Below are 16,192 nucleotides of genomic sequence, written 5' to 3'. Positions count from 1 at the left end.
TTTCAGTTCATGCCACAATGACATACGAGCCCACTTTGGATCCGGACACCCTTCGCGCGATTGTGCAGGGTTATCAAGGTGATGTATTATTCAAAGAATGGCTTGCTGATCCGTCTACTGCTCCAGGTGTTACCCTCCATAATCATGATACACACCAACTCCTCCTCGTTGACAACCGTTTATGTATCCCGGACGTTAATACCCTTCGTGAGGAACTTATGCGGCAAGCACATGAGTGTAACAACCCAGGGGGGATGTTCACTGAAAGAGTTCGGCTTGATTTGATTGAAAGAGAGACGGCTGGAACACGACTGTTGTCTAGTCGGTGGCAAGGAAAGAGGTAGTTGGATTGTCCGGGCGCAGAAGCGGTCTATGAGTTTGCATATGTTTGTTGATCACTGGGCAGAGTGTCAACGAAGCTATAATTAAAGCACTCAAAAGAACTACAGCAGGTCGCGGACAACCAAAGGAAAAGGGCTCTCTTTCTAAAGATAAAGAAGAGAGGCTTTTCCTTGCTGCAAATTCCTTTGAGGCCTGTGAGGAGCGCGCAAAATAAACGGAATCAAAATAAGAGAAAAGCGGCAGCAAATCTATGTATGAAGTGAAACAGACCTTGGGATCATAATGACCGTGTTTGGCATGCATGCCTTACACCCTCCCCTTCCTGAAAAAGGCCATGGTCTTGGAAGAAAAGGCGAGAGCAAGGAAAACTAGGTAAAAAAATAAGTGGGGTCCATTGGTGAAACAACTAGGCTAAAGGGTAATAAGTGGGGTCCATGTTTGAAAGAAGAAAGAAAAAACACATCAAAATTACTCCAACAACAACTCATCTGGGCCATCATACACCTCCCACGCGGCCTTGAAACCATCCCATAACTCGACTTCAACTTGGGGTAACCACTTGCCAAGGGCTGGCTCACCAACTAACCGGACTCAGACCTCCTCAGTGTTCTTCCTGGTGCGGATGTCAAGGACCTCGAGGACCTGGGGGCGAGGTGGAGCTGGGACTTGGGGTTGGAGGGGAGGTGACGAGGAATGATAACGTTCAGAGACCACGTAAGGCTTGAGGAGGGAGACATGGCGTCGAGCGGTGTCATTGGCGCGAGCAGGGACATCGAGTTCATAGAGGGATTGATTTGGAAAAGCTTTGACAATAGTGTAAGGACCATCATAACGTGGGGTGAACTTAGCAGAATTTTTGAAGCCTGATGAGGACTTGTATTCATGCCTGACATGACGGGTGTTCACCAGCACTTGGTCACTGACCTTGTAAATGGGATCAGGCCGGCGATGTTTGTTGGCTTGAACTGCTTGTCGATGTTTGGCCATGAGGAGATTGTCTCGTGCTTCCCCTTCGTCGAGCCGCATACGTCGAGCTGCTGCATCCCATTCGTCTTCTGAAGGTACCATGAACTGCAAGGCTTCGGCAATTTTCGCTGGAGTGTCAGCCACCAAGGGAGGAACATGAGAGAGACGCTTGCCAAAAACCAGCTCGGCAGGAGTGTGCTTGGTTGATGCACGGACATGGTTGTTGAGAGCAAAAGCAATGCGCTGCAAATGGTCAGCCCATGTACGCCCACGGATGTCAGTGAGGGTTCGAAGTGACTCGATGACTGATTTGTTGGACCGTTCAGAGATACCATCGGTCTGGGGGTGATATGAGGTTGAAAGCATAGACTTGGTGTCGATATGCTTGGTGACATGACGCCAAACCCCAGACTGGAAGATGCTGCCACGGTCGGAGACAATGGAGCGAGGGCAGCCGAATTTGGAAAGCCAGTGGTCGTAAAAAAGTCGGGCAACCTCGCACGCATTTGCTGTGATGGTGGTGGGAATGAGGACCACATAACCAGTGAGGCGGTCGGTGATGACAATGAGTTGGTCGAAGCCTTGTGACATGGGGAGAGGGCCCACGAAGTCAATGCCAATGTCGAGAAACTTCGCCTGTGGAACTGGTAGAGAGTGAAGGCGGCCTGCGGGCTTGACAGTAGTGCTCTTTGAAGTCTGACAGGGTGCACACGAGCTTACATAGTCCACAACATCCTGCCTCATGCCCTCCCAGTAATAGCTGCGGCGCACCATCTCCAATGTCTTCGCTACGCCGAAATGGCCCACATCATCATGACACTGGTGGATGAAACCTTCTCGGAGCTCACTGGTATCGGGCACACATAGCCTGCCTTCCCATCGCAACACCTGATGTACTCCTTGACCATTCTCAACATTCTCCAACGTTACTCCAGGTGCCCTATCCTCCTCTTGCAACCATGCTCCCATGACCTGATCTTGAGCGTAGCCTTGCGCGACCTTGGTGATGGTGGATGTGTTTTGGCCGAGGAGACCGAGGACTGCTACACTGACTTCAGCTGTCTCCATACCATCCTGCTCATCGTCGGCGCCGCCAAGCCGAGAGAGGGCATCTGCGATGAAGTTATTGACACCTGAGATGTGGTCAATACGCAAGTCGAACCGGGATAGGATGCCCAGCCAGCGCTTTTGGCGTTCGGATTGTAAGGTCCGGACAATAGACCTTCACTGTACTGTTGGGGCTAGCTCGGAGGGACAATGCTTGGAGAGAACTGGTGGGCTCTTAGGGCTGGCAGGGCTCGAGGCTTAACTTCGGACTGGAGAGAAGCAAACAAGATCCCAAATGCATATGCTGATTATGTCCTATCAGCGACTAGTAAAGGAGACAAGATGAAGAATTGATAGGAACAAGAGGAGAAGGCAAGGTACTTGTGACTGTAAGGTCGGAAGAAGGAAAGGTTGAACACAACAAGGATAAAAGGAGAATAAAGGAATTTGTGTGAAACCCAAAGAGCCCGAAGCTTACCTGATTATGTCCTATCAGCGACTAGTAAAGGAGACAAGATGAAGAATTGATAGGAACACTGATCAGGATTAGCCAGGGAGTCTGAGGGGAGAAGGTAACTGGTAGAGAGCTCTGCTTACAGAGGAGAAGGCAAGGTACTTGTGACTGTAAGGTCGGAAGAAGGAAAGGTTGAACACAACAAGGATAAAAGAATAAAGGAATTTGTGTTTCAACCTTTCCATGTACTTTGCCTTCGCTCTCGAAACCAGTCGCGACCAAAGCTCCGGTAAACACCGGGGTTTGTGGCATGAAAAATCGGACACGAAACTCGGACTTAGGACGAGAATTGGAGGGAAAATGAGAAGAGAAAAAGCGGAAGTAAAATAATGCACGTGACCTGGGAGGAAGAGTGCGGATGCAATTTGACGCGCGCGACTTGGAGGAAAGGAGCGGAAGTAAATTGAGACGCGGCTCGGAGAAACAGGGGAAAAATAAAGCACGTGACCTGGGAGAAGGGAAAGCGGATGCAATTTGACGCGCGCAACTTGGAGGAAGAAGCGGAAGTAAATTGAAACGCGGCTCGAAATTAGAAGCTGGGGAAAGTGGTGACCCTGGGTCACTGGGTCGGAGGCTAGCCTCTTACACCGATAGGTCGCGCTGTTGGAGGAACCATTTGAGAGTGAAGTGGTCGGTCTGAATTTGAATGGGAACATCCAGAAGGAGAGGTCGCCAGAGCTTGAGGGCACGGACGATGGCCAACAGTTCTTTCTCATGTGTTGGATAGTTGCGTTCAGCGGCTGATAAACTGCGAGAGTCGTAAGCAACTGGAAATGCATGATCGGGATCAGGGCCTTGACCAAGCCAGGCGCCAGTGCCGTGATTGCTTGCATCAGTGAAAAGGTAGATGGGGCACTCGCCGGATAATGCAGCTGCATAGTCCAATGGCCGGAGGCCAGAAATCTCCGCCACTTTCGCCTTCAGAATCTCAAACGCGGTGGTCGCTTCACTAGACCATGCCCAGACCCATGACAGGACATCCTTGGGGGACTGGCCCTTCCGGAGTGCACGCTGTTGCTTCTCCCAGGCTTTCTCGGCGGCTGGAGTCGGCGGGAGGAGGGCGGTGAGGGTTCGTGTGTGGGTAGCTAGGCTCGGTATGAATTTTCTGAGGTATTGAAGGAGGCCTAGAAAGGATCGCAGCTCTTTGACGGACTGAGGGAGCGGCCAGGAGGCGATGGTGCGGAGTTTGGCGGGGTCTGGGCCGATGTGGTTGGCGGATATCACGTGACCAAGAAATTTGACTTTGTGGCGAAAAAATTCAGACTTGGTGGGAGAGCACACAAGCCCCGATTTTCGTAAGGCAGCCAGCACTGCTCGCAACCGTTTGTCAAGATCCTCGGCATCAGCAGCCCAGACAATGATATCATCAACATAAGCCTCACAAGAATCCCCCAGCAACCCACGGAGGGCCTCATTTAGTCGGCGTTGTTGAGTAGCAGGTGAGTTGCAAGCACCTTGTGGCATAACTACCCATTCAAATAGGCCGAGTTCGGTAGTAATGGCCGTTTTTTCAATGTCTGGTTCATGCATAAGTGTTTGGAAGAAAGCATCAGACAGGTCAATTTTGGTGAAGATTTTACCACAAGCAGCTCGATGGAGGATGTCGTCGACATTGGGAACTGGCGTGGAGTCTGGAGTAGTGACTTTGTTAAGGCCCCGATAATCACAGATAAACCGAAATTTTCCATTCTCCTTCTTAACCAAGAACGCCAGTGCTGCCCACGGCGAACTGGAGGGTCGCAATCGGCCAGCCTCCCGATGTTTCTGGATCTCTTCGATTAACTGCTGTCGCCACATGTGAGGGGATCGATAACTCGCGGATTTGAAGGGTATCGCACCGGGGGTGAGGTTGATATGGTGGCGGACCTTTGAGTTGGCATCACAGATCAGTGGGTAATTTGCAACTTCACCAATATTGTCTGGGAAAATGTCGTGATACTCATGCAGGATTGCTAGGCGGAGGTCATCATACCCATCAGCGGTCGTCACTGAGGCAACCACGGGGCCAAGGAGGTCAGGAGCGAGATTGCCTAGCTGAGAAGCACCGCTGAGGAGCCCATGAGAGCGGATGAAATCCAGGCCTAGGATGACTTTATAGCGGGCTGTAGGCACTGGGGGTGCCTCACTGCGTTCGGTTGGCGTTCGAGAAGGATGGGCGTTCGTGGTATAGGTCTAGAGGGCGTTCGGATGCGTTCGAGGAAGCGTTCGGTGTTTGTTTATAGTTATAGTGGTCTACTGGATGCGAAACTAGCAATGTTTGATATGCATGAGTTTCGCTTAGAGAAAGAGAAAACTATAACTATGTATGAGATCTATATATATATATATGTATGGATGTATGCAGAAACAAACAGAAGTCCATCGAAAAAAAAGGGACAGAGATCCGGCGAAGTCCGCCGCCGCGTCTCGGCAGCAATTGCCGGTCCTATGCATGAGAATAAAATATCATGCATAGGATAAAGGCGGGACAGAGCTCGATGCCGCGTTTCGGCGAAGTCCGAAAGACGCGTTTCGGCATCAAATCTCACCTACCAACATCGACCATGCCGCGTTTCGGCGAAGTCCGAAAAACGTGTTTCGGCATCAAATCTCACCTACCAACATCGACCAATGCATAGGAATAAATCCTACCATATGGTGAGAACGAGTGGTGATAAGGGCTCTGCACTTACACGGGCATGTAGGGGCATGACATAACCATGTAGTGCGAAGACTTGATTCTGGATGCATACCTCTACTCCTACACGACGTTGTAAAGCTGGACCCCATGCTCCTCCTGCTAACGATACCACCCGCCGTTGCTCTGATGGATAAGTTTGGAGTTGGTGGGTGGTGATGAGGGACGGATCAACTAGAGTGACTGTTGCTCCTGTGTCGAAGAGGGCGAGGAAGGGTGACCCATTAGTGCCTATGCGACATTCGAGAAGGATGGGTGGGACTGACAGCTCCGGCGCAAGGTGTGTGGCTAATACCTCAGCAAACATCTCCCCCTCCTCCTGCTCAAATTCCGCTTCCTCATGGTCGAAGGTGCTTACAGCAGCGATTGCCGTGGGTTCCTTGCGCTTAGGGCAGTCGGGAGACTTGTGACCGGGTTGGCGGCAGAGGAAGCAACGCTGTTCACTGGCAAGGTGAGCTCGAGCGCGGCGACCAGCACCACCCTTGGGGAGCGGAAGTCGTGGGTTGAGCCATTGAGCAATGTCGATGGGCGAAGACGCTTCAGGCGAGACAGCAGCGATCGGCGTGCGGGTGGGCGCGATGGGGGCGAAAGCGGACTGGTAGCGAAGGAGTCTGGTGGCACAGATTTCCATATGCTTGAGAAGTTCAGCTAAACTGGCCTGACGAAGCTGATTCTCACCACCAAAGTCCCGTTCAAGCTCCGCCAAAAGACCAGGTGTCATGTGGTTTCGCAGCCAGTGTGTAGCGACGCCTTCGGACATGGGGCTGTCGGAATCCTTCAGGAGGGTGAACCACTGTTTGAAATCCATGATGGCCGATGGGATTTTGTCAAGTCGGAGGAGCTGGGGTTGAAGAGAATAGATTTTCTTTTCGGTCTCGGATACCCAGCCGAGCGGAAGCATTGCAGACTTGAAAGCTTTTGCCCAGTCATCAAAGGTGCGACATTGGAGGCCATCACCTTCGAGGAATTGAAGATGGCGGATACCAGTAAGAGACTGGGCGGCGTGGGCGAGCTTGCGGGCCTCAAAAGCGGTGGGTTCATAGCGGTAACCGGCGGCCATGAGGGTAAAGATGCTGCGAAGCTTCGAGATGTGTTGGTGAATAGCCGCTGCGTCGGCATGTTCAGAGAGGACTGGAAAGGAATATTTGGGTTGGGGGAGAGAATCATACATAATAGGAGGATGAGGGGACTCTGATTTGGCAGGTAAGCTGGAAGTGGCGGGATTGTGCGGAGGGAGGTCGCGCTTCTCGGCCTCGCGTTTGAGAAGACCTCGCATTTGGGCTTGTAGCTCCGCCATTTCGCGCTTGTGCTCCTCTCTCTCCCGCTTTCTCTCGTCCTCTATCTGTTTGATCTTCCTCTGTAGGGATTCCTTGTCTGTAGGGGGTGTTGTCATTTCAGGGAATGGTGTATCTTGCCGAAGTCGTGGTTTGGATTGATCTTCAATAGGTGTAATGGTGTCAAAAAAATTTTCTGGTGGCTCAGCAGAGCTCATGCAGTTGAGATTCGCTTAAAAAAAGTGTAACAACCCAGGGGGGATGTTCACTGAAGAGTTCGGCTTGATTTGATTTGAAAGAGAGACGGCTGGAACACGACTGTTGTCTAGTCAGTGGCAAGGAAAGAGGTAGTTGGATTGTCCGGGCGCAGAAGCGGTCTATGAGTTTGCATATGTTTGTTGATCACTGGGCAGAGTGTCAACGAAGCTATAATTAAAGCACTCAAAAGAACTACAGCAGGTCGCGGACAACCAAAGGAAAAGGGCTCTCTTTCTAAAGATAAAGAAGAAGTTACAAGCATACCTGGGCAGAGTGTCAACGAAGCTATAATTACTAAAGTCCGCCCAGTTAGCATAAAACCACAATTCAAGTAGGAAGTGGGACTCACAAGCACTCAAAAGAACTACAGCAGGTCGCGGACAACCAAAGGAAAAGGGCTCTCTTTCTAAAGATAAAGAAGAGAGGCTTTTCCTTGCTGCAAATTCCTTTGAGGCCTGTGAGGAGCGCGCAAAATAAACGGAATCAAAATAAGAGAAAAGCGGCAGCAAATCTATGTATGAAGTGAAACAGACCTTGGGATCATAATGACCGTGTTTGGCATGCATGCCTTACACTTCGTCACAAGGTTTCTTGTGATGATTGACCATCTCACATTCTTTACCCCCATCCTCACCATCTCTCTCTTTTACCCAACTTCATCTCCTCGCCTAATTTCCCACATTTTCATCTACACCACTCAAACCACTTCCCTCCCCTTTCCCTGACAACTTTTTCGATATCACTGAACAATATCTTATCACGCATTGCACAGGAGAATTTTTGCTGGAGAATATTGTTGGAATATATGGAACAGACTATTAGTGTTTTAAGACTCAAGGAGAAGGACTATTAGATTAGCTACTGGTAAGCACCAACAAAGCCTGCATCAACGTCCATCACAGAGTACCTCCCCACTTCTACATCTCATTCAGCGTTTAACCCTTGGCATCCCACTTCCTCTATTATCGTCTCTCTCTATCTATCTCAACCTCTTCTTCCTCTCATTCAAACTGCGGTCTATCTCCACACTCAGCTCGCAGGGATGCTCGCATTGAAGTTGGGGCTGACTGTCACGTGGCTGTCGCCACCCGACCTCTTAAACTCCACTTTTACTCAAAACCTCCTCTTCTTCATGTCAGCACGATTATGACAGTAACCCTTCCTCATCCACTTCAGTCCGCATCCGAGCATACCCCTTCGTTTTCGGCCACGGCCTTCCCCCGAGAGATATACAGAGATAGAGAGATCGACAACCCTCCACCACCTTCCTTGCCACCAGGTTTCGGCAACGCAAAAGGATGTAGAGCTGGCTGGTGTGGGAAAGATGAGTCAGCAGAGCTTGAGGTGTAAAGATATATAAGACAGTAGTTTCCATAGTTTTAGATACTTGTCGATCCACTATTGTTGTCCTCTCCAAGTATTCTTCATCTACTTAAAGCTATCATCTTCCGGCATTGATCTGGCTGTCTATTTGAAGAGGCCCTCGGATCATTTGTTGTCCCTAACCTGTTGAAGGCTATCGCCAGAAGAGATAGCCCCCTGACATGGGAGAAGAGATGATTCCTGGAAAGCATGAGTAGCTGGGGCCTGGGGGTCCAATGGCGAATGCAAGCTGTTTGGTGAAGTGGAGGAAGTGGAGGAAATGGGTGGAATAAAGTTGCTCACTACTTCTTCTCGGTGTCTTCCAACTGCAGGACGAGAACCAGCACTCCCAGAACAGTGGAAGAAGTTTTTAATGCTTGAGCCATTAGCCTTGATTTTTTTTTTTTTTTCATCGCTTCTGTGCATTATCTCAAATGGTGCAGTCTGCCGGGTGCCATAAATCATTTTTGATTGCATGCTTGAGGCCTTGTCAACCTGATAGCTCTGGTCAGCAAAGACTTTCAGTGTTTATTGAATGGCAATACCTTCCACACCCTGTTTGTGCATGTTCGCAAGAGATCTCTTGGACTCTGCAGTCACTCAATTGTTCCATTTCGCCCTTCCCTTCATCCTTGGAACATATTCCAGATCCTGCGTCTTTTGCAACTCTTCCAAGCACTTGATTTCTGGGTTTAGAATCCTCTCCACCCATTCCTCATCACTCAACACTGGTTGACCAATTTGAAAGTCATCAGCAATGAGGAAAAGCCTCCATGTTGGACTGCCTGAGGTACTCGCTCTTCTCTCTCTTTCCTTCATCATTGTCCTTTTTTTTTATTCTTGCCCTCTTCTAAATCAGGATCGAAGTTGTTGAAAAGAATTAATCTGTCAAGGATGTCTTCCAGGCAGCTCTCATCTTCACCTTGCTCTGCATCGGATGTCTTCCAGGCAGCTCTCATCTTCACCTTGCTCTGCATCTTCCCAGTCATCATTGTGGTCACTGTCATCACTGTTGTTGCTGTTGCTGTTGCTGCCATTGCTGATGAGATCATCATTGCTGTCATCAACATTGATGGGGTTGGTGAAGGGCCTAGATGTTAATGAAGGCATTTATCTCCAGATAATGTGCTTTTTAAGAAATGTATATGTATTTGTAAACCTTTGGAAGACCAGAAATTTATACATGGCAGCATATGTGATAATACCTTCTTTTATTCTGCATCGTGTTATGTCATGAGCCTGCACAAAGAAGAAGAGATAAGATATCATAGGAGGGAGTTATGTAATAGGAAGGCAAGATCCGATTCAGATAAGAAGGTCCAACTGGACATCCAGCTGGACCTCGAAGGATATAAATAGATTTCTGTAGAAGTATATAAAGGGGAGCTCTGTCCTTGATCTTGATCTTCTTCCCCTCGAAGATCAATATTTCATAAGTTACTTTGCGAAAGGTCCTCAAGCTCCCAGTGCTCGCTCTTGTCTTACCTTGCACCACCTTCGACATAAACTTACTCCATTAATATATAAGCTTGCCTGATCTTCCCAAGCAAATATACCTCCGCCCTATACCATATGCCAACAGACAAGTGTCAAGAGGTATATCATACATATATCTCATTGCTTAGTTAAACTACGGCTTTCTATCTCGTCTCCAAGGCCGGACCCTGTTGGGGACGAGTTGTAACATGTTATGTCATGCAACCATGCCTAGAATGGTCAAAATAGTTTGTCCAGGAGCCAAAAATTCCACCATTCAGCAATGTCTGCTATTGACCCAAAATCTCATTTTTGGTGTTTTCTCAGCGAGAGGAGTCTTTGACTGAAATTTTGAAATTTTTGAGACATTTTTTTCATTTCAGGTTGGGTTGGGTGCTCTGCACTGTATGTCAGCGTGGACTAGACTAGCTTATGTAATACTTCAGAATGTGGTTTTGCTGCTACTTGTTGTAAGTCAGCTCTCCAGTATTATACCACCATCACTCCTACTAGCTACTGAGTCTCTCTTTCATCCTAGCAACCCTCTAAGTTACTTCATGCATAGCATGGATGCACTACAATACAATCTTGGATTATTTTAAGCTGAAACAGTTATGGATTAAATTAAGCTGCCACAGGTCCCATAGTGTGTACAACTTTGAATTTCCAATCTGTGATAATTTGCATCTCTGTCCTCAACCAGCCCTTCTGGTTATTTAGCATCCTGTTTGATATGGGAGGATCCTGCAGCAATCCCTCTCTCCATAAACTCTAATACTCCAACAACTAAATCATACCCTATGGTCATCCTTAACTTTCTTGCTATCCATTGTGAAGATCTATTCTTGACCTTCATGCCTTCAGCTTGTTGTTGTTCAGGTACAACCAGGTCTGTCAAAACATCCCTGTCTTTTTTTCTCTTCTTCTCCTGGCAGCTTTATTATATGCTGCCACTATATCAGCTGATACAGTAAGCTTTGGCTTATTAAGCTTTCCCTTGATTTTCTTCTTGACTTGTATCAAAGGGTCCCCTGGTGAAGTTTTACAAGTTATCAAATGTCCATTACTATCTCTTTCATGCCAGTCCTGCCCCCCCATAAGTTTGCTCATAGGGAAAATGCTTCCAGAGAAACCTAAGAAGTAACCTGGTTGAGGCTCATTGTGCACTGGCAGAAAGGGTGCTGTATCATCCCAGTCTGGCAAAATGGGTATTTCCTGTGTATTTTTGTAGACTGTGCTAAAAGGTGATTTTTGTACTGGATGAGCAGTCAAAAAGTATTGAGGAATGTCTAGTGATTGACAAATAGGTGGACAAGGCAATGGCTGAGAAAGTGGTAACTGACATAAGAGGAACTTTGGAGCTCTTGCTGTGAATTGAAAACATTTAATGGAGGAAAGGACAAATTAGCATACTATAACAAAGATGCAGAAGCCAAGCTTGAGAAGTTGAGATTGGCAGGACATACCAACAATTCCAAGATGATTTTGCCTGACATGGTTAATAAGTGCACTGGGAGTGTTAAATTCCCAAGCCTGGCATGTAAACCATTGGCATTTATAAGAACACTGAAGCAAATTAGCCATGATCATTACAAGCTTCAGCTGGAAACACACATTGTTGTCTTTTGCCTTTTTTTTGATGGTCTTGAATATGTGAAGATGCAAATGCTAATTATGATCATGAACATCATGCCAGGCAAATTAGAAACTCGAGTGCCACTCACTTTAATGAAAATGTTGTATGTCCCCATTCTGGCATGGCAGATTTGTTGACTGTCAGACCACATGCATTGGAAACAATCATCAGAATAATTACCATGCAGAGTAGTGGACCCTGAATGGCAATAAACTTTGGGTTGTTCACCTGCACTCTTATGCTCAGGCAGCTGGGAGACATTAGTCCCATTGCTGGCCTGTAATGATGTTTGGGATTGATGTGCATGAAGGTTAGTTGAAATTTGATGGACTGGATGAAGGGGAGGCAGGGGAAGATCTGATGCTGGTGCGATGACAGCCATGTCTGTTGTGACAGATGATGCTGTATTTAAAGTATCATCTTGCTGACCAAACAAGCCCACTAACCCATGAGATATATTCCATCTGTTGGAGGAAGATCCTGCTATAGAACCTGTAGTCTGGCTTACTAGATCTGAGTTATGGCATGATAAAAATGAAGATGACGATGAGGTTGGGATGGAATTTCCTTCAGTTGCAAGGATGTTTGGGGTTGATGGAGTGGCTCTGAGTGCCATAGCTGCCATCATAGCAAGTTTGATTTGAAGAATGAGTTTGGGTACTGTTCCCAGTACTGCTGGTCTTGGCTCAAGTAGGGTTGCTGCATTTGGTTGTTGAGTGCTGTTGTTGATGTACACATGGGTGTACAGAATAGTAATATTGTTATGGGTAATAGTGTTGATGAGTGTGTCAAAGCAGGCCAGCACAGATGGGCAGCTTATTGGAAGCTACACATTTTTTGGAAGTTTGTTGGCAGTTGGTATAACTGGAGTGGAAAGGAAAAAAAGGGCCAAAGGGGATGATGGTGGCAATGCTGGCTATCACAGGGGTTTTGGAACAGATCAAGCTGAGGGGTATGATATTCTAGTTGTTTGGATTAAATGCAATCAGTGTGGCCACTCTCAAGTTTCTGCAAAGACTGATGGATAAATCTATCTAAATTTATCTGTTCCATCCACTTATTCACCCCTTTGTTGATTATGTGCCATCAGAAGCAGAATTGCAGATAATAATTCAGGTTGGGGAATGTTTGTACTTCTTGTAATTGTACAGCAGTATAGCTTTTATTAATATTCAGCCAGGAATCTAAAGATTCTAGAAGTAAAAACAAAAGACAGAACACAGAAATTCATCAGAAAAAAGAGTCATTCATTCCCTTTCCCTTAGTTCTTGGGGCATTGCAATCACATGAAAATCCCTGGCAGCCTGGGCAACATCTCATCTTCTGTTCCTTGTTAGCTCCCCAATTGCAAATCTTTCCATACTTCATCATATTGCAGAGATGATGATTACAGACCACTAGTATTTGGCAAACAAATCATGTAACATAGTTTATGCACAATAACTAAATTATTTTTAGTGTCATATCTTATGCAGCAGCAAAGATGTCATGTTGTATGCTGTGTGTGATCCTCCACCACATATCCTATCCCTTATGTGCTTGTATCTCAGTCTGTACAAATGGTGATTTGACCCAGGCAGCCCATCCGAGTTGGCTTTTAGTGACCATGTCTGCTTCCATCCATATCCTGTTTTTGATGATCAGTACTTGAATGCACAGTTGAACATTTGCAAATCTAGTCACATTTTACTGACACACTGCCATGCTATGCAGCACATCCAATGAAGTGACATTGCTTTATAAACTCCTACACCAATGTCACATAAGCTCTGGCAGTGAGCTCTACACAAAAACAATGCTTCAGGATACACAAGCTAAAGAGTAGAACCTCCTAACCGCTGCCCCCCACCCCACCTATGCCTTGCTTCCTGTGCTGCTTCTGACCGAGAACTGCTTGTTGCAAAGGATGTTTGGGCCTGCATACTTGTTCCAACTGATTGGAATGTGCGTCTGTTGGAGCTGTTGTTGATAAACCACGATTTGAAGAAACTAGGAGTTGCTAGGGGGTTTTGGCGGCGTAAATGAGAAGGTGCATAGAGTGGGAGATAAGTCGAGAGGAACCACCTAGAAATCATATCACAAACAAGGATCAGCATGTGAGAAGTGAAGATGAGCATCAAGATAATTCATGATTAGTAACTTACCATAGATGTCCTGCCAACAGTCCCATGACACCACTGATTGCTTTTAGAGGCCCGCCTGTTAACAGATCAAGAACAATGAGGGCTACAGGGTACACTAATTGCGATTATAAATGTTGCATCAGCCTGTATTCTTGGTTGTGACTGCTTGTACATAATGTACAATAATACTTCAAAAGACAAGTGACAGTCATCAGTTATTGGTAGCACTTACAGCTTGTGGGTATTGTCAACAGTCCAAATATGGAGACTTTGACTGTAGGATTTACACGGCACCAAACATAGGTTTGAGCATGGAGAAGGGGGCGGAACAAAAATGGTAGGCCAACAAACATGTTGAATATCTGAGGGGGACACAAGATAGACTATTAGCAAGCATGCATCACCAAAATCCGCAGTGTATATGCACTTACAAGGATGAAAATAGCCATCACGACATGTAGCCAAGCATATTCAGCTGTGTTAGAAAGACTATGTTTCATGGCAGCCAGTCAATCTCTACTGCTACAAGTTTCAGCAAAATGAGAACACATACTAGGTATCTTTTTCCATAGAGGAGGAATTCCTGTATATGAGGAAAAAATCATAAAGCAGTGGAAAACCGCCACCTAGATCGCAATAACTCAGCCCATTTCAAACAAGAAACAGCATACAGCCAGACTAGCAGCCTGTTTAAACATACCTCCAAAGAAGAAACACGTTAAGGGGCGCCATATCTAGTCCGTAATTGGTTGTCAGTCTCCAGTTAAAACTCGATTGTCACATAAAGCTCACTTCATATCCTTGGGTTACTCTCCTCCACAGTAATGCAACCTGTGCATGTCAAAAGTCAAATATCACCACTGACAGCGAGGCTGTAATTCACGTACAGACGCTGGAGATGTCAATCCCAAGAGACATGGGCTAAAACCTACCTTTAGTGTACTATACCAGGGAAGTCATAGGTCGACTTACAAAGTAACAGCCCCAAGTCCTATGAGTATTGTGCGAGTGACCGGCGGCACTGAATTGAACGCAGCGGAGAAGTCGGCCATGATTTACCGAGGTACTGAGTAGCGTCTACAGGGGTAAGATTTTTGGCAGTTTTTGCTTGGGAGATGGGGCTGTGGAGTTGAGTCTTGTTGAAGGATGATAGCTGAACAAGGGGTAACCGACTGTATGCGTTTAGCAGAACTTGCTCATGGCAACAGCGAGATGAGATGGAATGCGTGTGATGCCATCATCCGATGAACCCGCCAGCGTGGCGCACGTCGCATTTCGCCGCCTCGGCTATTAATTATCAAGAGCTATAAATCACGTCAATCGATTCTGAAGCAGCAGAGCTCAACAAGCAACGAGTGCCGAACTCCATCGCTCGTAGAGGGTCTCTACGTACGTGATACTTATCGTTTCAGACAGTTCGGACAGGGGTATCGCATACTTACAGTATGTATCGCTAATCGCTATTACGACCATACAGAAGGAATTGTACAAAGCTCACAAACGTTATTCTTTGATAGTTGTGAAACTACAGCAATGGCCAGACCCACCATACCCGCGGAGTTCAGTAAACTTCCATTCGAGCAGTTACCATTTTCGAGTCAGGTTCCAGTCCGAAGCTGGGCAACTCTGCAAAATATCAAGCCATGGCCGATTGAGTACAGCCTTGTGTTTGTTGTTGACAGGCAGAATTCACAAGTAAGTGCGATCTTCGAACAACGAGTGTCCAAACTGGACGTTAACGCGGACCGGTCTCTGATAAGAGGTAACTGCTGACCCTATCCCTACATTTTTAGGTGCTATTAGGATTGAAGAGGCGCGGTATGGGAGTTGGCCTGTAAGTATGCCTGCTTAAAAGAAAGCACATTTTGGAATGGAGTGGTGTGAACTTCCGACTACTACAGGTACAATGGTTTCGGAGGCAAGCCAGAACCCGGAGAGTCGATGCTGGGCTGTGCGGTTAGGGAGCTACATGTAAGTTCCCCGCATATACTTGATATCATATTGTTTTAACTATGAATCTGTACATGTCCTAGGAAGAGTCAGGTTTGGTTGTAAACAGATTCGATCTTCACTACAAGGGCATTCTCCTTACCAGCCGACCAGATCCTGGTACTCAGCAAGAGAAATCTCTCCTAAGGATTCACATATACGCCTGTACTTCTTGGTCGGGAGATCCGGAAACGTGAGTCATATGATAAATTATGCTGATTGTGGGCAGACGCTCATAACCCATACACCTCAAGAACGGAGGAAATGGAGCCAAAATGGATCAACATCTCTGATCTGCCTCTAGAAAAGATGGTATGGGTCGCTCTGTCTCTCACTGTCTCACTTGTTGAACGGCAAATAATCTTACTTCTTCACAGTGGCCAGAGGCCAGAAAATATGTTCCTGCTCTCATGCAGTCTATCCTTCAAGACAGATCGAATACAGAGATGCTTCTAGCGCGCGTTGACTACGAGTACCTCACTTCTGTCCAGGCCCCGACATCTTTACCTCCGCTGCTAGGATTAAGCA

The 16,192-nt window shown here is 46.9% G+C and overlaps 3 protein-coding genes and 1 pseudogene across 3 annotated transcripts in view; 1 reads left to right on the top strand and 3 right to left on the bottom strand.

Moving 5' to 3' along the window:
* Nucleotides 1–261: 261 nt before the first annotated feature.
* On the bottom strand, nucleotides 262–7,644 carry CNJ02780 (annotated as a pseudogene).
* Nucleotides 7,645–10,599: 2,955 nt separating this feature from the next.
* Nucleotides 10,600–12,518, bottom strand: CNJ02770 (expressed protein). The gene is made up of 4 exons (XM_567439.1): nucleotides 11,641–12,518; nucleotides 11,531–11,584; nucleotides 11,383–11,482; nucleotides 10,600–11,283 (listed from the first exon to the last, which is right to left on the bottom strand). The coding sequence occupies exons 1-4, from the start codon at nucleotides 12,178–12,180 to the stop codon at nucleotides 10,811–10,813; spliced, it is 1,167 nt and encodes a 388-aa protein (XP_567439.1). The 5' UTR covers nucleotides 12,181–12,518; the 3' UTR covers nucleotides 10,600–10,810.
* A 493-nt stretch (nucleotides 12,519–13,011) lies between these two features.
* CNJ02765 (hypothetical protein) lies at nucleotides 13,012–14,902 on the bottom strand. The gene is made up of 10 exons (XM_024658780.1): nucleotides 14,648–14,902; nucleotides 14,563–14,596; nucleotides 14,468–14,506; nucleotides 14,376–14,409; nucleotides 14,229–14,301; nucleotides 14,107–14,164; nucleotides 13,908–14,037; nucleotides 13,697–13,790; nucleotides 13,236–13,616; nucleotides 13,012–13,179 (listed from the first exon to the last, which is right to left on the bottom strand). Exons 1-9 carry the CDS (start codon nucleotides 14,725–14,727, stop codon nucleotides 13,367–13,369), a joined length of 792 nt encoding a protein of 263 aa, XP_024514459.1. The 5' UTR covers nucleotides 14,728–14,902; the 3' UTR covers nucleotides 13,012–13,179; nucleotides 13,236–13,366.
* A 93-nt stretch (nucleotides 14,903–14,995) lies between these two features.
* Nucleotides 14,996–16,192, top strand: part of CNJ02760 (conserved hypothetical protein) — a 1,393-nt gene continuing 196 nt past the window's right edge. The window contains exons 1-7 of the mRNA XM_024657989.1: nucleotides 14,996–15,118; nucleotides 15,193–15,370; nucleotides 15,469–15,509; nucleotides 15,577–15,646; nucleotides 15,709–15,857; nucleotides 15,919–15,976; nucleotides 16,042–16,192. The exon at nucleotides 16,042–16,192 is cut by the window's right edge and continues 196 nt beyond it. Of these exons, the coding sequence (XP_024513684.1) occupies nucleotides 15,209–15,370; nucleotides 15,469–15,509; nucleotides 15,577–15,646; nucleotides 15,709–15,857; nucleotides 15,919–15,976; nucleotides 16,042–16,192 (631 nt within the window). The 5' untranslated portion in view covers nucleotides 14,996–15,118; nucleotides 15,193–15,208. The remainder of the gene's footprint in view (nucleotides 15,119–15,192; nucleotides 15,371–15,468; nucleotides 15,510–15,576; nucleotides 15,647–15,708; nucleotides 15,858–15,918; nucleotides 15,977–16,041) is intronic.

This window comes from Cryptococcus neoformans, assembly GCF_000091045.1.
Source record: "Cryptococcus neoformans var. neoformans JEC21 chromosome 10 sequence".
NCBI lineage: Eukaryota > Fungi > Basidiomycota > Tremellomycetes > Tremellales > Cryptococcaceae > Cryptococcus > Cryptococcus deneoformans.
Note: the sequence above shows the minus strand (reverse complement) of the source record. Positions and strands in the feature narration are given on the sequence as shown.